Source organism: Anastrepha ludens, chromosome 3 (assembly GCF_028408465.1).
Source record: "Anastrepha ludens isolate Willacy chromosome 3, idAnaLude1.1, whole genome shotgun sequence".
NCBI classification, from domain to species: domain Eukaryota; kingdom Metazoa; phylum Arthropoda; class Insecta; order Diptera; family Tephritidae; genus Anastrepha; species Anastrepha ludens.
The window spans coordinates 31,704,641-31,726,034 of NC_071499.1; the positions used below are offsets into that span (position 1 = coordinate 31,704,641).

General features: G+C 37.5%; 1 protein-coding gene across 1 annotated transcript in view; it reads right to left on the reverse strand.

The window, feature by feature from the left end:
• Window positions 1–21,394, reverse strand: part of LOC128857343 (acetylcholine receptor subunit alpha-like) — a 145,104-nt gene that overhangs the window by 104,294 nt on the left and 19,416 nt on the right. The window contains exon 3 of the mRNA XM_054093056.1: window positions 15,407–15,522. Coding sequence (XP_053949031.1) covers window positions 15,407–15,522 — 116 coding nt within the window. The remainder of the gene's footprint in view (window positions 1–15,406; window positions 15,523–21,394) is intronic.

Here is a 21,394-nt window from a genome sequence, read left to right on the forward strand (position 1 = left end):
CGGTTGCTTACTTTCGCGGAAGGACGAACTTCTTGCTTGATGGCTCACCTTTTTGGATGAGCACCAAAATTCATTAATTCGTATTTTCAACTACGCATTAGTTTACTTGCAAACGATAATTATAATAACTTTTTCGACTTGTCCCAGAGAAAAGTAATTAAATTTATGTGATATCTTAAGAGAAGTCGTTTCGTGCATAAGCACACACACATAAATGAACGAACACGCCGTAATGGTTTGCACACGCAAAAATAAGATTATTGTAATTACAAATAAATAAAAAACAAAAAGTTTGCCCACCCACAAGAAAAGGTTTGCCAATTGTACCTACAATAAACTTCGACGGATGAAAACAAACAAGACCGAAAATAAAAAATAAGTCGAAAGTAGAGCATACAGAATATAAAGTTGTGGCAAGCGGAAGTTGCAGAGCCTTGTGCGTAAGAAAGGCCTGGGAGTTAAGTAAGCGCACTTGCGGGCTTGACCAGATTGATCTGACTCACTTGGCCCTTTTCTTGGCACATTTCTGTTGCCTTGACTGGCTGGCTGCTGCGTAACTTGGCTTTCGTTTTATTTGTTTGGTTCCTTACTTGGCGAGTTGGCACAGGTCAAGGATGCCATGCGGCTTGGTAGTAGAATCGAACATTTTCCAATTTTTTGTTTATTTTGCTTCTGTTTTAAATGGCAAACGCGAAAATTAATTAAAGACACTTCCACTTTGTGTTTTGACATTTTGTGCTAATGTTTACTTAATAGCAGAAAAGTGATGATTTGCGACTCATCCTCAAATAATGAAAGAAAAACTTTTTAAATTAAAAAAACTTTTACCACTTATGACATTAAAGTGATACGAGTTGAGTATGCCACCAATAAACTGCGAGTGGTTGAGTGGCAAAGCGTTTGAAAAGAGTACCGCACCCAGCTACCAAGGAAATGAGTTATTGTGACCATCAAGTAAACCACACCCGCTTATCCAATATTTAGACATGTATACTTATAAGACATACTACACACATGTGAGGTGTGTTCAAAAAATTAGGTGAATTTTCAAATTTCGCGGGCTACATTCGACTTTCTATGATTTTTTTTATGTCGGTTCAAAGATATACCGCGATATGTAGCCTGTTTAGTTTGTTTGTGAGAGGCATAAATAAGACAAGTGTTTTGCGTGTTCGGCGATTTTCTGCTATCGAAGAAAATGGGCCAACGAAGTTGCATTAAATTTTGAAAAAGAAATGGAATTAAGAGTTCAAAAACACTTGAAATGTTGACAGTGACATACCTACGCTGAGAGTACTCTGAGTCAAAAAAATGCTTACAAGTGGTACAAGCCTTTCACTGAAGGTCGAGAAGATGTGAATGACGACGCTCGCTCTGGACGCCCCAGCACATCAACAACCGATGAAAATGTTGAGAAAGCGAAGAAAATTGTTATGGAGAATCATCGAACCAGAATGTAGAATTAGAGAATAGCTGAGAATGTCGGCATATCGGTTGGCTCATTCCATGCAATCTTTTCGGAAATTTTGGGCGTGTGGCAGCGAAGTTCGTTCTAAAATTACTGAATTGTGACCAAAAACAACGTCGCCTGAGCATCACTCAGGAGTTATTGAATGACGTCAACGATGATCCAGATTTGCTTAAAAGAGTCATAATTGGTGACGAATCGGTGGTATACTAGTATGGTTATCACATCGAAACCAAATCCCAATCATCCCAATGGAAGAGTCCAGGAGAGCTAAGGCCAAACATAGCACGCCAAGTTCGATCAAACGTAAAGCCTTTGCTCACTGTTTTCTTCGATTGCCATGGCCAAGTGCCTCAGGAGCTCTTACCACAAGTTCGTACGGTAAATAAGGAGTGTCACCTTGAAGTTATGCGTGAATCAGTACGAAAAAAATGCCTGGAATTGTGGAAAAAAATGCATCATGATAATGCAACTGCTCACTCATCGTTGCTTGTGAGAGACTATTTGGCCAAAAACAACACCGTTATCATCGTATTCATCAGATTTGGCCCCCTGCGCCTTTTTCCGATCCCAAAAATAAGATTGAGGAACCCTTGAAAGGACGGCGTTTTGGGACGATTGAGGAGATAAAAACCGCATTGCTGAGAGAGCTCAAGGGCATACCAAAAAGTGCATATCAGAACCGGTTCGAGGATTAGAAAAAAACGCTGGCAAATGTGCATTGCATCTGAGGAGGACTACTTTGAAGGAGATAAAATAGAAATTGATGAATAAATAAAGATTTTTTGAGAAGAATGAAAATTCACCTAATTTTTTGAACACACCTCGTATACCTATACATAAGTACATAGCTTCATTGCAGAGTAACATTTGAAGCACAGCAAACGCTTGGAGGTTAATCAAGGTAGTCGGCAGTAAGGCTTCATGATGAGAGAAACCAATTTGTCAAGCAGATCTTAAATCTTAAAGATTCGGGAAGTTTCAAAAGTGAAATGCTTGCTTAGAAGTGCTTTGGAAAGTTAAACAAATGTCAAGTGAAGGGAGATATTTGAAGAGGAATTGTAAAGAAGCACAGTGGGTTTCTAGTTGAAATGCCGCGAATATAAAGTAACTATACGAAATTTTGTATTGAATTGAATATATTTTAGGGATTAAGTGCAAAAAGATATGAAAATATAGCTCGTGAGACATCGCATCACTTGACATCACATCATCATTGGTTAAGTTTTCATTAGGTTATTTACAAATACATATTTTCGTTGGGCTGACCATTAGCTTCGATCGACTCAGCAGCGGATGGGTTGTGTGGCACTTAATTGCCGGTCATAAACCAAATCGAAGTACTCACTCAACGGTGCTGGAAGTGGGCGAATGCTATGATAAAATAAGGAATAAGTTACAGCAGCAAGCACAAGGTATTGATTAAAATATATCTGGTCGTTTCATCAGCGTGGGTGGACTTTCATTTTTACTGAACAAATTATCAGATGTGATGGACACGCATCACACGTGATTCTTGTGGCAGAGAATGCGCTCAGCGAGTGCGATCGTGAGAATGAGATCGTTTTTAGGAGTGGCACTCCGAGCTCGTTAATTTCATACACTAATGACGGTCTGAACTGTCGGCCGGTGCCAGCGCCGTTGACTATTCCACCCAGCAATCGGCAAACAGTCCTGGTAGCAACGCAGGCTATGGTTTCTTTCTTTTATAGGCGTTGTGGTAGCGCGCTACCCTCAAATGGCCTTCTGAAACCAGGCCGAGGCAGTTTATATTCATCACCTCTCGCCGTCGGATCACCATCAAGTATTACTTCGCGGATAGGGAAGGCGATTTGCTGCCGCTGTTGTGTCTCAGTCTTTTCAGACACCGCGAGAAACACACAAATTGGAGACTGAAGAAGAAATTAACAATGTGATGCAAATGTTTCCTAAGCTCAAATGATAAAATAATAAATAAATAATTGGCGCGTACACTTCTGTTAGGTGTTTCGTCGAGCTCCTCCTCTTATATGTGGTGTGCGTCTTGATGTTTTTCCAGAAATGGAGGGTCTCACAGTTTTAAGCCGACTATGAACGGCAAATGGTTTTTTTTGAGGAGCTTTTCATGGCAAAAATACACTCGGAGGCTTACCATAGCTGTCGAGCGACGAGCGCTATTAGAAAAACCTTTTTCTTCACTGTGGTGTTTCATGGATGGAGATTCGAGCCTACGCAGTGCCGATTGTTAGTCATGCATCAACCATTCGGCTACGGGCGCCGCTCAAACAATATATAAATGAAAGATCATCAGGCATGTAGTTTCCTTCTAAGTTCTATAACCTGAGACGCAAGTGGAATCTGTTCTATCTAATCATAAACTGGAGATATCGGCACCAGTCAAGCTTAGAATTAAATGTGAAGCAACCCAAACTATAGATTTTGTCCAGCTATCACTAAAGAAAAGAATGGGAAGGAACTTGATCCCAAACTAGTGGTATCACGATGGGCCCCCGGCTCAAATGGAAAGTGACACACACCCACAGAGAAAGTGACCACAACTGTAGTCTAATTAGAGTACCAGCAAGAAATCAGTGGCCCGTCAACAAAAGATTTCTTCCGATCCCCAGGTAAAGCCAGAATATACCGAAAGTCATTTGCCATCACTTTTGAGATGACTCAGTTGCTGACAGGACACGAGTACCACAAAGAATGCCCGAGATATTTGCGACGTGTATGGAGAAGGTGTCACAGGCGAGTCTACAGCACGGAAATGCTTTGCAAAGTTCAAAAATGGCGACTTGGACATCAATGAGGCGTCCCGCATCGGAAGGCCTTCTGAATTCGGTGAAGAACGTCTTAAATTACTTTTGAAGGAGAACGGTCGCCACACCAGCCGTGAATTGGTGAAAAAATGAAGTGCGATCAATAAACGCACTCTCTTTTAATAGGACTTACCGAAAAATTGGGAGCCTGGTTGCCTCACGGGCTCAACAAAAAAAAACAAAGAAAGTCACTTTGAAATTGCATCTCAGCATCTCGCTCTCCATCGAGCAACACGTGGTCATAAACAGTGCTTTTGTACCGAATCGCCACAGGAGATGAGAAATAGGAGATATGCCAAAGCCGAGAGTCAGGCCGGCTCTTCATCCAAAGAAGATATGAGTCATGGTATGTGTTTGGTGGGACTGGGAGGGTATGGTGCAATGGGAAAGGCTCGAAAATAATGCTACGGTCAACAAGGAGCTCTGCATTGCCCAGCTAAACCGCGTGAATGAGACTATTCGACTGAAAAGACCTGATGGACATGGTCAAATCATAGTCTTTCGCGACAACGCCAGACCCGTTGTTGAAATTGCACTGCAAGAGCTCGAATTGGAGGTCCTTCAGCATCCGCCATATTCTCCGGACTTTGCACCTACCGATTACCATCTTTTTTGCTCCCTGTCAAACCATATGAAGAACGTTATCTTCGATAACTAAGAGGTCCTTAAAACTGGCTCAAAAACTTTTTTGACACCAGGGAACAGGTTGTGAACAGCAAGGGCTAATAAATAATTGATTAAAGTACTGATATGAGTATTGATTTTTGTTTAAATAAAAATGCTACGAACTTACTCCCCAACCCAATAATTATGTTAATATACAAAAATTCCGGCCTGTGCCCATTCGCAGACCGCATTATTTCAATCCAATTTAAGCCAAAAGAATTAAAATTCTCGTAGTTACCTTACAAACTCAACAATCGCTGAAACCTGGAACACGACATTGATCCAAACTTGTGGAGGGCTTCGGGAACATACTCTTCTAACTACCCTATGACTTTGAACCTTCTGATTAATGGACAAATTTCTATAAATGTTCACATTTTCAATATTAGCTAAATTTTAAACCTTCTTGATTGGAGCTTTTGTTTAAAGTTTCCTTGATGAACAGGATTTGGCCCTTATGACAAATACCCTTTACCCTTGTAGAAGATGGCCTACGGCTTTGTACCTTCTGGTTAATGGGAAAATAGTTGATAAATTTTCCACTTGCACAATTTTAATTTTTGAAACTTAATTCATCATCAGTGACTTGTTAGTTTAAAGTCATAATTCGGAGTAAGATTAGGTTAGGTTAGGTAGTGATGGTTGCCCAAAGAGTGGGAAAGAAGTTTGGTTCATCCTTTGTGATATCATTGCAAGAGGGGGAAAAGAGGTGAAGGGAAAAGGATGAAAGGGAAAGGGATGGGGAGGGTTGAGTGTTTGTGGACTATGAACAGTGACTGGTCTGCGGTCTAGTTTATTCGGAGCAAGATTTCAAAATTTCGTGAGTTTGCTCAGCTATCCGGGAGCTCATTCCACCGAGCAGTGGATACCTAAACTTCAGTTAGCTCATAAGCCACCTAATGCATATTTAGTCTATGTTACTTGAAGGAACTATCGCGCAATAGCATAAATAATCCCCTGTACATACATATTTATATACCTACGTATCATGCGTATCCCTGTTCCAAAAGCTTCCTTGGCTTGTTTATACTGTTATTTGCCTCCTTGCCACATTAGTTGTGGTCTAACCCAGTTCACCCCACATTGTTGAGTGATGCTTTATGCCAGTCAACGTACACACATACACGCAAGGCTTCGTTATACTACAAATGTTTGCGTTTCGGACGGTGTGCATAAAAACAAAGACCCTCATACATAAATACATATTACTCATTTATGTTTCTGTGTTAAGCTTGGTGAAACTTTTCAATCCTTCATTCCCTTTCCCTTTCATCAACCATTAATTGATTGCTGATGCTTTCCATTTCAATTCAACCGGGCTATTCGGGTCATGTTCTTCGATTTCGATGTAACTTAAATATGTTGCTCTCTGGTCGAAATAATGAGACACGTATTTTTTTGTTCGCCCGAAAAAATTTTTTTTCAAGAGTTATCGGCAATTTTGTTTTTCGCCTCAAACTCGATTTTTTTTAATTATATAAGAAACAATTTTTTTTAAATGCCCGTAACTTAGTCAAAAATGAACCGATTTAAATAATTCTGGGTTCAAAATGATCGTAATTACTTACACAAGCGACTTCATGTAGAAACAATTGCAAAAAACTAGTTGAAAATTTTTTATTTAGCAAAAAAGAAAAAAAATGTAAATTTTTTCAAAATTCAATATTTCAAAAAGTGTATTTTTTTTTTTTTTATAACGTTTTCCAAATCAAAAAAACATCTCATACTTTAATTGAGCTGCATGCCTAGTAGCTAAAATGAGTTGTTTTTGAGTAATGCATTTTTGAGTAAACACCCTGTTTCGCACTTTTTGTTTTTTGCAAAATAAAAAATTTTCAACTACTTTTTTGCAACTATTTCTAAATGAAGTCGCTCGTGTAAGTAATTACGATTATTTTGAACCCAGAATCATTCAAATCGGCTTATTTTTGACTAAGTTATGAGCAATTAAAAAAAATTTTCTTATATAGATTCTTTCCATTTCAATTCAAAAGGGCTATTCGGGACATGTTCTTCGATTTCGATGTAACTCAAATATGTTGCTCTCTGGTCAAAATAATGAGATACGTATTTTTTTGTTCGCCCGAAAAAAATTTTTTTCAAGAGTTATCGGCAATTTTGTTTTTCGCCTCAAACTCGATTTTTTTTAATTATATAAGAAAAAATTTTTTTTAAATGCCCATAACTTAGTCAAAAATTAACCGATTTTAATAATTTTGGGTTCAAAATGATCGTCATTACTTACACGAGTGATTTCATGTAGAAATAGTTGCAAAAAAGTAGTTGAAAATTTTTTATTTTGCAAAAAACAAAAAGTGCGAAACAGGGTGTTTACTCAAAAATTCATTACTCAAAAACAACTCATTTTAGCTACTAGGCATGCAGCTCAATTAAAGTTTGAGATGTTTTTTTGATTTGGAAAAAGTTATAAAAAAAAAAAAAATACACTTTTTGAAATATTGAATTTTGAAAAAATTTAAATTTTTTTTCTTTTTTGCTAAATAAAAAATTTGCAACTACTTTTTTGCAATTGTTTCTACATGAAGTCGCTTGTGTAAGTAATTACGATCATTTTGAACCCAGAATTATTTAAATCGGTTCATTTTTGACTAAGTTACGGGCATTTAAAAAAAATTGTTTCTTATATAATTAAAAAAAATCGAGTTTGAGGCGAAAAACAAAATTGCCGATAACTCTTGAAAAAAATTTTTTTCGGGCGAACAAAAAAATACGTGTCTCATTATTTTGACCAGAGAGCAACATATTTAAGTTACATCGAAATCGAAGAACATGACCCGAATAGCCCGGTTGAATTGAAATGGAAAGCATCTGCTTTCATTTGCTACTTTCACAAAGTTGTCCTGTTGTGGTTATGCCGCGCGCGGTAATTTAAAGTGTTGCGCAACTGTCATATTATTTTAGCTACTCAAATATGATTCTCTAAGAATGAGATAAGTAAATGTGTAAATTATAAGAATGATAGAAAGAAGATTGAGTCCATCAAGAGTGCGTGATGTCACGTGTTTCCGAGTTGTGCGGTATTGCCAACCATTTGCTCTTCGCTATAAATTTAGTGATTTTTTATACCGAAAATGCGAAAATTTTGAAGTTTCGTGTTTGTTTCTTTTTTTTAATTTAAAGCTACCGAAAATTTAAGTTAAAAAAAACTGTATTATTATACAAAAGAAGGTTAAAAAAGGCCACTCTGAGAAGATTTTAGTGCTAATGAAGATTAGTTGGTTCTTATAAAATTTGATATTTTGAAAGTGTGAATTTAATTTTTTGCTGCTTTTAAGGTTATGCAAGAATATTAAATGCCCCTCTCTCAACTCTTCTTAAGATTGAAAACCTTTTTACACATTTTAAAAGGCGTTTGAATTTACTGAATGCGGATTAGAGGTGTAATCGTTTCTTCCGGCCATCAGTCCTTAGTGGGACATAGGGCATCAAGCGGTGTATTCATCGTAAAAATAAACCACAAAATACTAAAGAAACCATACTGACATTTTTACAAAAAGAGTACCTTATCTAGTTACATAACCTCAAATATAGTAAATAAGTCGTTCCCTTAACAAAAGAGTCTCGCTTACCAAGAAAAAAACCCATAAATTAAATTGTAGATAAGCATAACACATTTATTAAAAAAAAACGCACATTCTAAAGACAATTTGTCACGCATACAAAGTTCTTTAAGCGATTCAATAAAAATATGGTGTTTTATTTTATTTAAATGGGAATTTTAGTGCGTTTTTATATCCAAAGTTAGGCAACACTGCAGTAGCGAGAGAGAGAGATTTGACTGCTGAAAGCAGAAGAACACCAAAAACACCTGCAGTCGCGGGCAATGCCACCAGATGTTAAAAAAAAGTAAAGCTAAATAAAACTGAGCGTATTATTTAACTAATTATTAAAAAATGTATATTTTACAAAATTATAAACATTACATTTTAATTAGAACAGGTAAGAAAAATGTCGTGAAGAAAGAACTAAAACTCCGATACTAAATAACAAAAAAAAAAAGAAGCTAAATCAAGTTACGAAAATGGTAATCTGGCCATACTGAAGCTAAAATCACGGAACTCGTTGTCAAATTCGCTAAGAGCAAAGTAACAGCACCGCGATAGGCGCCATCTCATTATTCTTTCCATCATGTGTAAATTATGACGACGTTCCTTGGTGTTTGTGTTCTTTTGTTTAACACAATTTCTGTAATTTTTAACATGTTTTTGGAATAATGGGTTCTATCGTCACCCTATTGCAGCTCTCTTCTGCATCTGGGTTCCATGGGACACGATTACACGGATCGACAGAACCGGTTCCAGTTGTCCCCTTCTCAGACATCGGTGTCCCCTTGACCGTTGTTAAAGGGAAACTACACAATTTCTTTCTAAAAAAACCACAACACAGATGGACGTCTGTCTCATCGTGTAGTATTTCGAAAACACTATGGCCTCAATACGATATAAACAGAACGCTTAAGGTGATAGGAATCCCCCGCCAGTCAATTTCCAAGCTCCTTGCGGTGTTCACTTGTCACTTGGTGATCGGTACTCATGCGGAGAAGCTTGGCATTCCGTACAACCCCTATTTCAGAACCTGTGGGGATCCTGCAGAGAAAGAGACTGTTGAACACTTTCTCTGCAAATGTCCGGCTCTTAGCGGCTAGGCGCTTTAGTTTCCTTAGTGTGTTCTTTGGGGATGGCTTGAAGAAATTCTTCAGCCTTGATCCCTTTTCGCTCCTCCACAACATCAACAGCACTGGATAGCTGTAGAAGGTTTTCTCTTCCTAATAATTTGTCTTTGCATAGGTAATGGTCCAAATTTTGGTATCAAAACGGTTCGTAAGTGCTACTTGTAGTGTACCTGGGGTACTCTTGCCATTTAACCTACCTACCTAAACTTAAATTTGATTTATCTTTCTCATTGTCCTTGTAGAAGGTGGTCTTCCATTCTCTCTGTGTAAAGCAAAGATGAGTTCGCTTTTATATTTTGCGCCCAATAATGGAAGTACAGTAAAATAAGAAAAAAAAAAAAGTTTTTATTCTTTTTCAAAATATTCTTTTTGAAGGTCAAGAGGCTTCTGCATTCGGTTGGACTAGGTTGTAATTCATTTTTGACCACGCATTTTGTTTTTGATATTCGGGAACCAAAAATATCATTAGGTGGCAGATCAATACAGCAAAGCAGATGACATTATTGCGATATTTTGAGTGCTTAAAAACTCTCTTTTGTGAGCCGATACATGAGAGCTCGCTTTGTCTTTGTGAAGAAAGATTGGCCTTCGGCCGAAAGCTTTTGGTCAACAGATAGTTGTGTACTACTGGGAATTTACTATTTCAACTTTCTCTAGTTGGACAGTTACGACATGACCAGATTTTCCGAAAAACAGGCCACCATTTGCTTTGAGGTGCTTCTTCTGTCGCTTTGCTGTTTTGTTTCCAGCTCAAATGTATTGATCCAAGCTATGTCACCTGTTACGATGTCATAGATGTGCTTTGAAAAAGTGGGGCTAAAGTTTTTCAACATTTCACGAGTCTCTGTTTTTGGGGAGTTGCCTAATTATGCGGTATGCGATGAGGAAACCTCTTTTTGACGATCAAATCTTCAAGCACTATTGAATATATACTAATCTTACTAATGCCCAAGGATGCCTCCATTTTGCGATATGTCACATGGCGAGCTTAAGTTATCAATTGACGCACTGCATCGATTGCTGCTGGCACTACAACTGTTTATGGACGACCTTCACGAAATTCGTCCAGAAAGGATTGACGGCCACTTTGGAACTCGTTTTATCAGCGTTCAACAGTGGTTAAATGTGATGTTTATCGCTTAAAGTCGAAGTAAGCTGATCCATGCCCTCCTGTGTCAATAATACCGGCCTTTTTCGTTAGATGCATTGTTTAGCTTCACAAAAAAAGCTCGTAAGTGAAAACGTTATATGTAAGTTGATATTAAAATATATTAAAATTCTCGTTCGAAAAATACTCAGAGAGATACTACTTTGGAGCAATCAAAAATCAGGGCGAATGGCGCCGGAACGACGAGGCGGACCATCTTATAAATGGCGAAAATGTTATATAAAATGTCATATAACAAGAATGGACGGTACGAGGGAGAAGAAGAAAATTTCAGAAGTCAGAGCGTTCAACACTAGAGCAAGAAGAAGACCGAGAACAAGATGGGCGGATGAACTAGAGGAGGTCATCAATAAACTGGGGATAATGTATTGGAGAAAAGTCGATTGAGACATATGAAGCTCAATAAGAGCTGTGCTGCCAAAAGATGATGAAGAATCGTGCATCAACAAGTCGAAAAAAAAAATCTTTCCAGAGAGACCTCGAGAATTATTTCCTTTAACAACGCATTTTTATTTTCTTTGTTTCAGATGATGTACATCGCAAAACCAATTTTTTTTCGACATTCACTGCCACTAGCGGAATTTTCAATATCTTACGAAAAAAAATATACAGGTATACTTATATATAAAGGCTAACATACTAACTCAATTTGAACCATGCAAAGATACACAATCGAGCATCGCGATAAAGTTATTCAGGCTTATTATGAAAACGGGCGTTCAAATCAAAATCAAAATCTTCTTCAGTGATGAGGCACATTTTCACCTCAGTGGATTCGTCAATAAGCAGAATTGCCGTATTTGGGCGAGTGATAGTCCAAGAGTGATTGCCGAAAAACCAATGCACCCACAAAGAGTGACTGTTTGGTGCGGTTTATGGGCCGGCGGCATCATTGGGCCGTATTTTTTCCAAAATGAGGCCGGTCAGGCAGTTACTGTGAGATGATAACGAATTTTATATGGCCCGAATTGGAAGATATGGATGTGGACGAAATGTGGTTTCAACAGGACGGTGCCACTTGTCACACAGCTAACGAAACAATGGCTCTTTTGCGCGAAAAATTTGATGGCCGAATAATCTCACGTCACGGCGATGCCAATTGGCCGCCAAGATCATGTGATTTGACACCGTTGAACTTCTTTCTTTGGGGCTATTTGAAAGAAAGGGTGTACGTCCATAAGCCAGCAACAATTCAAGAGCTAAAGCATGAGATAATTCCGCACACTAACGGAATAGGACCTCAATTATTCCTCAGCGGCATCGAAAATTTGGACCATCGGATGGAGGTGTGCCGTGGAGCCTGTCGCGGCTATTTGGCCGATATTTTGTTCCATGTGTAATTGAGCCACACCCGTATTATCATTATATACAGAAATGATAAAAATTTGCTAAAAAAATTCCATTTAATTTAAAATCAACACCGGCCCTTGAAACTTAACCACCCTTCACATAAAGAGTTTTAAAATAACAGGTGTTATGAATGAATGGAATGCGCTATCGAGAGATTGCTAACGATTTTTTATGGCCGGAATTGATGGTATTGAGCTGGACAATGTTAGTTTCAACAAGACAGTGGTACGTGCCACACAAGCAACGAAACCATTGATCTTTTACGGGAAAAGTTTCCCGACCATGTTATGTTTTGAAGAGGAGATCACAATTGGCCACCGAGATATTGTGATTTAACACTTTGTGACGTTTTTCTTTAGAGCCACGTGAAAGAGAAGGTCTACGCCAACAGCCCAGGGTCGATTCAAGACCTCAAAGATGGAATCCGTGAGGCTATCGAGGACATAGGGCAGCCACTTTGCAATTCGGTTATGGAAAATCCATTCATGAAAAGGATATTGTCCTGTAAGTGTGGTCCTGGTGGTCATTTGCCTGATGGTATTTTTCACTATTAACTAAACAAACCATTAAATAAACATCAGATAGTTTATATTAAAAAAATGAATTTTTCTTTGAATAGCAATATAACACCTCTTATTGGAAAACCCTTTATTTCTAATGTTGCATTATTAGATGGGAACTGACTGAATAAATTTACGTTATTTATATCGCCAAAAATAAATTCTTAAAAACATTAGTTTTTTCATCGAATTAACTTTCCCCCCTCTTGAAAGGTTAATGTGCCAATTTAGGCGCAAATGTCTTCATAAAAGAGTGAATGAGTGAATTTCTAAACGGTTGCGAAATAACTGCATATAGTGACAACCTCATTTGTAGCAAGCTTCGAGGCGTAGAGCAGCAGCTCAAAACAAATATAGAACTATGTGACTATGAGAAGGCACGAAAAAAACGGTAGATGGGAGCGTGCCCATACCGGAGCAGTGCATGCTGGAGCTTATATGCACACTATTGTAAAGACACACACACACACAAATGCGCATAAAAGCATTCATAAAGGCCACAAAAAAGCCACTGCAGTCGTTAGAAAAACAAAGAGAGCAGCCGACAGTTTAACTACTTCTGCGTATGTGTTAGTGCTTGTTGACTCTTGTCACGCCCAAGGCTTTTTTCAGCAGTTTTTACATTCACCTTTTTAATAGCACATTGCGTTGCTGCGTAAACGAGAGAGCGTGTAGAAAATATGACAAAAACTCACAAAGCAACACAAAAAAAAAGCTAAAAACGACGAGCAGCAAAATGGAGACAAAGAACAAAAGTTAAAAGACGTCGCAAAAGGTAAGCTTAGTTGAGTTGTTAACTGAAATTTTGATGTATATGAAAAGTGCATAGTTTGCTTGAGAATTTCTCTGTTTTTGTTTCGTTGTCTCCAGCAAGTATTCCACGCCACCCCACCTTTGTTGCTGTTGCAAAGCCTTACTTTGTTTTTGTCTATGTAATAAGGACTGTTGTTTTATAATCTTTTGGGAAAGATGTGTGTGTGTGTGTGCGTGTGCGCCAATACATTAGTGTTTTTCCTGTTAGCTTAGGTTTTTCTGCTTACACTCTACACTACCTCAACTTTTTTTGGATGATTGCAAGTCAGCACGTGACATTTTGCTGTAGCCATCGTAGCCGTTTTGGGCACACAGTAGGGCGACTACTTAATAAAAGGTCGGTTGTTGTTTGTTGCATTGCAGCCTTAGTTTATTGCTTCTTTGACAGTCCACGCGATTCCCTCGAGTGTAATTTTGATGAAGACAAAATGTCTTAATATTTACCACACACATTCACACACGCACACATAGACGCGTTAGGGGCCAAAACACATGTCGTGCATACGCTGCCCAGGCAGCGTTGTTGTGAGACAAATGGCAATTTGCATTGTCACATTTACGTTGTCAACTCAATAAGGTACAAATGTGTTTACGAGCTTTAGGCTATTTACATCTTGATTTGTTTATGGAGAGGAAAGATGTCTAACGTTTATATACATAATTTGTAAGGAATAAGTAGAGAAGTAGAAAAATGCCAGTTGTACAAAAATTAGTTAGCAAAATTTGTTGGTTTATAACATCGTGCGACAGTAAACTCCGCTATTGGTATTCTCTCAGGAAAACTTCGTAGTCAAAGTTAAAAAAATAATATCTAATGAGTTTTTTTTAATAAATATCTGATGATTATTTTAAATGGTGTGGTAATCCTTGTAGGTTTGGTACACAGCAAACTCTTAATTCGTTATTAATTTCAATATAAAAAATTGGATATGCCATTTTTAATATGGAAATAGTTCTTCATTTAATAATTTTGTTAGTAGTTCTGAATGCATTTATTATAAGCCCAGCAGAAAGTCACTTCAGAGAGGCGTTTGCTTATTTATTTTTCCTTTTATATGTATCGAATTTCTATAAATCACTGAGATATCAGAAATTTGTTTAATGGGTAGGAAGTTCAAAATGGGTAATTTGAACAATATGGCTGGCACTTAGTAGGAAGGGAGTTCCCGCCAAGATAATCCGATTCATCGAAGACCTGGCATCTGAAGAACGAGGTGAAGGCCATCTCTGCGCCTTCGTTTCAGCTGACCTGACCTCGTCGGGAAAATATTTGGACATCTGAGCTCTCACGTTTTTGTTACACCTACGGATATTGCGGGTTTAAATATCACACACCTGGTGAATTTCGTCAGTAGCTTGAAGCTGTTAATAGGAATATAATTAGCCACTGTTGGCCGTCATCCTCTAATCCAAAGCCTCTTCTTCCTTTTTCCACCTGTCTGGTTTTTTTCCTTCTCGTAAATATCTTTCCATTGATACCTTAAAATTCAATATTGGTGAAGACGTGGCTGATTTATTCAATATTCCATCATATTTCATATAAAAAATCTCATTCATCTGATTTCGCTAATAAATTTTTTAAACATTTTTATTTAACCCATTCAAGCTTAAACTCTTCTATCATCTGAGATTATTTTCAAAAACTAGTTTTATTTATAACCTATTAGATTTTTTAATCAATCCAGCTTACTTAACTTTTAATATTTTGGAGAATAATATTTTGTCGAATAAAATTTGGGGAAAGCCTTAAAAACTAATACACTTTTAATTTTGGTCGTAAAACTACCACTTTTTTCGCTGAGACACCCTAATGTACATTATTACATGTGAATTTTTAAATATACCAAAAATGTTGAATAATTATACAATAAATTTAGGCTCACTTACCGCACTGCAGGAACTTCTAAAATATCCCATTCGACTGATGTGTAAAATTCTGATAAATCAACACCAACTTCAACAACATTAGTGCCATTCAGCTCGTCGATATGTCGCAGATCCACCTGTAAAACATATAGAAAAAGTAAATTTATTTTAAAATCTAAGTTTTGATGGTGCAAGATATATGAAAATACAAAATTATATTTAGTGTAGTAGAACCATTTTTCATTGGCAGTTTTAGTGTGCTTTGAAAAAAGTTCACATGGAAACTTTGTATTTGATAGAGACAATGGTGTGTTTCAGCATTTGAAAGGGAATATAAGATTAGAAAGTTCGAAATATAAAAAAAAAACACAGGAGGAGGTCAAACTATCATAACTTGTGATGTTCGACTGCAATAGCAAAGCGGTGGTTCCAGTGTTTCTGTTCTGACAATATGAGGGATTTGGTCGAAAATGTCAATACAACCATGGAAGCGGTGAAATCGGATAGGCATGTGAACACTTATTTGATATCCATTTGGAGCTATTTATCTGAGACTGGTCTCAAAAAGAAACTTGCTGATATAGGTTAAGCCAGAACAATCAGGTACGTATCTTATAAGTTCCAGGGCACATAAGAGTTATTGAGCACAAAAGGGCAGATTCGTTAGCCAGGAGAGCGGAGGCCCATCCATTTATAGGCCCAGAGTGATGAAGAATAAGTGGAAAGATAAAGAAGATTGTATGGGAACATGTACCAGGCACTGATAGGTAACTTAAAGCTTAACTAATTTAAAGATGGTATGGAATTAAATAAGAATAATTTGACAATCATCACAGGAATTATAACAGGGAATTGTCGATTAATTATCATCGTACCTTTCTGGGAGTATACTCCAATGGAACTTACAGGTTCTGTAGAGAGGAAGATTAACTTGCATGCACATGTTGACATCATACCCAAAATACCTGGGTAAATAAATATGAACTTTAACAGAGAAGGAAACAAAACTCAATCAAATGAGACAAAAACTAAGATTTGTTGAAGAAGTTGGGCTCTGAGGAATACTTTGAGTCCACGAAGAGCGTGCAATAACTATTTAAGGATGTACTGCTAAATCCTCTCATAATGATAATTTAGGACACAAGTATTGGCACAAACATATCTTTCGGACCAATTCGACACCACCGATATTTGATTTACAAAAATGCTCGAAGCTTTTTGCTTGGGCATTAAAGCAAGATAGTGAATAAATGAAATATGTATTTTTTGTTTAATGCTACTTAAGGGTATGTAGCTACTTTAAATGTACGGATCTTATACGAGCATATTTAAAAAAAAATACCAGTCTAACGGTTAGACGCGATAGAAGTGAAACCTTCCGTAAAACAAACTGAGAGAGAATGAGACGAAAGCAGCATTAGGAGCGGGATAATTATAGGTTCATTATAATATTGCTATAAAGTTCATATTTTATTTTCTTCATTTTATTATTATTCATCCTCAATGTTTTCAATTTCAACAAATGATACGAGTGGCTTATGATAGCTAAAATATGATACAAATGCTTTGGTTTCGATGTTGTCAACATGTCTTTGAAATACCGCGTCAATGGTTGTTTTTGATCGTGTTGTCGATTCAGTGCGATTGTTACACATTTTTAAATTGAATGTTGTATTGAGAACGTCAATTGAAGGAACCGCTGTGTCCAATGCAAAATTTACGTTAAAATCGCCACTTAAAATCATTGGAACTTTATCGTAACCTTTTTAAGTATCCGCGATACTTCTGGTGTACACTTTATTTTTTCTGTCGATATTCACGACACTTTTCTGCATTATTTTTCGGCATAATTGCGGTAAATATTTAAAAATGAAAATATTTACGAATATAAAAATACGGACGCAATACAGCACACGTGGTTACTATTATGAGCGTCGTAACGCGTATATTACACAGACGTACTAACATACACACAAACATTCGTAGGACGCTTGGTCTAAGCAAGTATTAGGTAGTGTAGTATAGGTATACCTAATGCCTTCTCGCTCACCGTGGCTCCGTAATACGCAGGCGCGCACACATACGTACTAGCATACATACAAACATAAATACGTATGACGCTTGAACTAAACACCAAAGCAAGTAATAGGCAGTGTAGTATACATACTACAATACTATAGTGAGTATGTATCAGCAGTACGCAGCCACACACATATACGTATATCAACATATAACGCTTCGTAGCCAAGAGTGTCGCTTTTTCGTTTCATCGAGTCTCAAATCACTCCCAACGATTCTAAAGAAGTTTTCACTTCAAAATCGCTCTATGGAACGATTCGATCCATTGAAATTAGAAAACAAATAAATGAAATATAACCAAAACAGTAATTGACTGATAGTAATGGTAAACGCAAAGCAGAAAGTACAAAGAGACGAGGATAAATGGAAATTTTATTTAACCTGCTGCTGAGCAGAAAAAATTATTAAAGATAAACAAATAGCCTACATTTTTTCTTTACTCCACATTTTTTCTTTCTTTTCTCAAGCTACAGGCCAATCTTTGGATACACAAGGTAGTGGTTCTGTCAATTTTACGTACAGATGCCTGGTTTGACGGGAAGCTCTTGGGAAGGGCTATGATAAAGGGGTTTCCAATAATAGGTGTTATTGGTAAATGTATTGCGCTACCGAGAGATGATTAACGATTTTTTATGGCCGGAGTTGGATGGTATTGATTTGGACAACGTTTATTTTACAAGACGGCGCTACGTGCCACATAAGCAACGAAACCATTGATCTTTTACGTAAAAAGTTTCCGGACCGTGTTATCTCTCGAAGAGCTGATCAAAATTGGCCACCAAGATCTTGTGATTTAACACCTTGTGACTTTTTTCTTTGGGGCCACGTGAAAAAGAAGGTCTACGCCAACAGCCCAGGGTCGAATCAAGACCTCAAAGATGGAATTCGTGAGGCTATCGAGGGCATAGGCCAGCCACTTTAGTTATGGAAAATTTTATGAAAAGGCTATTGTCCTGTAAGTCTGGTCGTGGTGGTCATTTGCCTGATGTTATTTTCCACTATTAACGGCATACCTTCCTCTTTATAATGAAATAAACATCCGATCATTTATATTAAAAAATTGCATTTTTCTATGAATACCAAAATAACACCTCTTATTGGAAAACCCTATATTATTAAATGGGGGAGGGCTCAAATGAGTGATTGTATTAACTCTGTAGTTTTGCTCTTACTTCCCATCGACTTTCATTATTCTTCCCATCGTAGCTCAAAGTGCAATCGGGATAAAGGAGGTTGGGCTCTGGAGACAAGGGCAATCTTTTCAAGTAGCCAGGATTGGATCGTGGGGAAAATCTGTAATGAGGCTGTTACCTCTGTCTGCAATGCCGGCTCCAAGATGGAATCGGGAGTCGGAGGAGGGGTTTTTGCTCTAAATCAGTCAATTTATCTATTACCTTAAAACTGCCTTATACAGCTCATGTTTTTCAGGCAGAAGGCTTTACAATCCTGCAAGCATGCAAAATGCTTAGGGATCGAGGGAGGAAGGGAAATATCAACACTTTTTCCGATAGTCAAGCCGCGATCAAGCCCCTGCTGATGCCATGGTGCAGATCGAAATTTGTCAACTGCTTTAAGGAGGAGATCAAATCTCTTGGGTGTGCAAGTAACATTTCTCTGACCTGTGTTAAAGGGGGGTTAAGTTTCAAGGGCCGGTGTTGATTTTGAGTACAATACAAGTTTTTAAGAAATTATTGTCATTTCCCTTTATTATGATATATATATTAGTATGGCTCAAATACGTATAGAACAAAATATTGGCCAAATGGCCGCCGCGGCTCGGCGGTAGACCTCCATCCGATGGTTCAAATTTTCGATGTCGCTGAGGCATAATTGAGATTCTATGCCGTTAATATGCCGAATTATCTCTCCCTTTAACTTTGAATTGTTGCTGGCTTATCGATGTACACCTTTTCTTTCAAATAACTCCAAAGAAAGAAATCCAAGGGTGTCGTTGACGTTTAGGTGTGGTTCACATCCAACATCGGCCCTTGAAATTTAACGACCCTTTAGAATGAAATGAAGTTTGTCAGGAAGGTGTCGACTGAATTGGTTTCAGAGATCTCCCAGCTAGTCATCGGCCTCCCTCTGACTGTTGTCAAAGGGGATTTGCACAACTGGGAAAATTGAGGCAGTTAGACAGTATTACTTCACAATTCTGCTACAACAAGAAAATTTGCATTGGAATCTCAAACTGGATCGAGTGAGAAGACATTATGGGCTTGACCTCAAGGTTCGCGGCAATTTTCACGGCTGAATTTAGGCTTAGTGAGAGCTCAAGTAGAGGTATCAATAACCTTTCACTAAACCTGAGCTTTTATCTATCTTAAAAGTAGATACTACGCTTTGTCCCACAGCTTCCACTTAAGGACCTATTGCCATTTACTTTTACACTCAAGATATGAAAATACCATCTCGAAGGCAATTGACGAATGTAGGAGAATTGGAAACGAGCTGGATTTGCACTAAGCCACAAGCGTAGATCCTATTAGTCTATGTTAATTTGTGCATCCCTGGGACAAGTGTTGTGAATAAACTAGTCAGGAAATTAATTATATTATCCACGGTTAGATCTGTTCGCAGGGTAATTAGACTACTATTTTTTCATTAGTCCGAGCTCTTACTTGCTGAAAAGGTTAAGAAAATCTCAGGTGAGCTACCTAGTGGTCCGCTAAGAAGGCAAAACTATCGATGAGCGATTCTGGTCGAAGAGGGAAATAAATGTCATCTGCCCACAAAAGGTCCTGATATTATAGCGCAAACCTCCTTTTCATTCTATTCAAATATCAAATGAGTTTCGGAACAAACTTTTTAGATAAATAATTATAATAAAGTCTGCAATCAAGCCGTTAATTATTTTGATTGTTTCTTCCTTAGCTCGATAGTCGGCTTAATAATAGGATATAGCCTGTTGGCTATACACTGCATAATGACAAACTTTTCAGTCAACGACTTCTGTTGCCGCTGCACATGTGAACAGGTGGAAAGTGTTGCGCACTGTCTCGCTCTGTCGCTTCACCAAAACTTGCAGACTTATTTTCAGAATGCTTAATAGACCTAGATTAAGGAAGTAATCATAACTTTTCACGCTTCAAAAAGCGCACTCAGTGGTTAAATTTTAACAGAAGGTAAAATAACCAAAAGCTCTTGCCCCAATGGGGACACAATGCGAAAGGTGGCCACGTCAACCTTCCTATCTACCTTCATCATAATACAAAACCAATTACTCGCAATAAAAATGAGCTTATTAAATATTTTATGTTATATTTGCGATTTATTTTTGCAAGAATTTAGAAACACGACTTAAGTGTTGTAGAATTTGATGGGAAAAGCATTCAAGTACTATTATGCGAGAAAAAGTAAAATCACTCATACGCCACAGTGACTCTACGCAGTTTATATTTTATATCTCGATGCTTATCTTTAATGCTTTTCCCATCAAATTCAACAACACTTAAGTGTTGTTCGCAAATTCGTGCAAAAATAAATAAATATATATATAATACATATGCATATATTTGGGTTGAAACTGTCTGCTTAATGTGTTCTACTAATATTCATCTCCGTTTCGCCAGTCGAAATAGAGTAACCAGTTTTATACAACACCCACGTTATTTTTTTTTTTTTTTAATAGTACTCTTGCTCCGTTTCTATAATTCTGGAACGCATTAGTACCAGGAAATGCTGTTAGGTAAACACGACTACGGAAGTCAGCAGCGGATGAGTCGCTTACAGAAACGTGTTTTAGATTAATGAGAAAAATGATATGGAGATTAGAGCGTGAAAGAAGAGAAAACAAACTGTTAAGCGATGAGTTGAGATATGTGTAGATTCAATTTTTAAGAAAAAGTTTGAAGTTTTCAAAAATATATTTTAAAGAAATAAAGTTAATATTGTAATCTCTGAAAACTGAAAAGGCTGAAAATCAGTGAC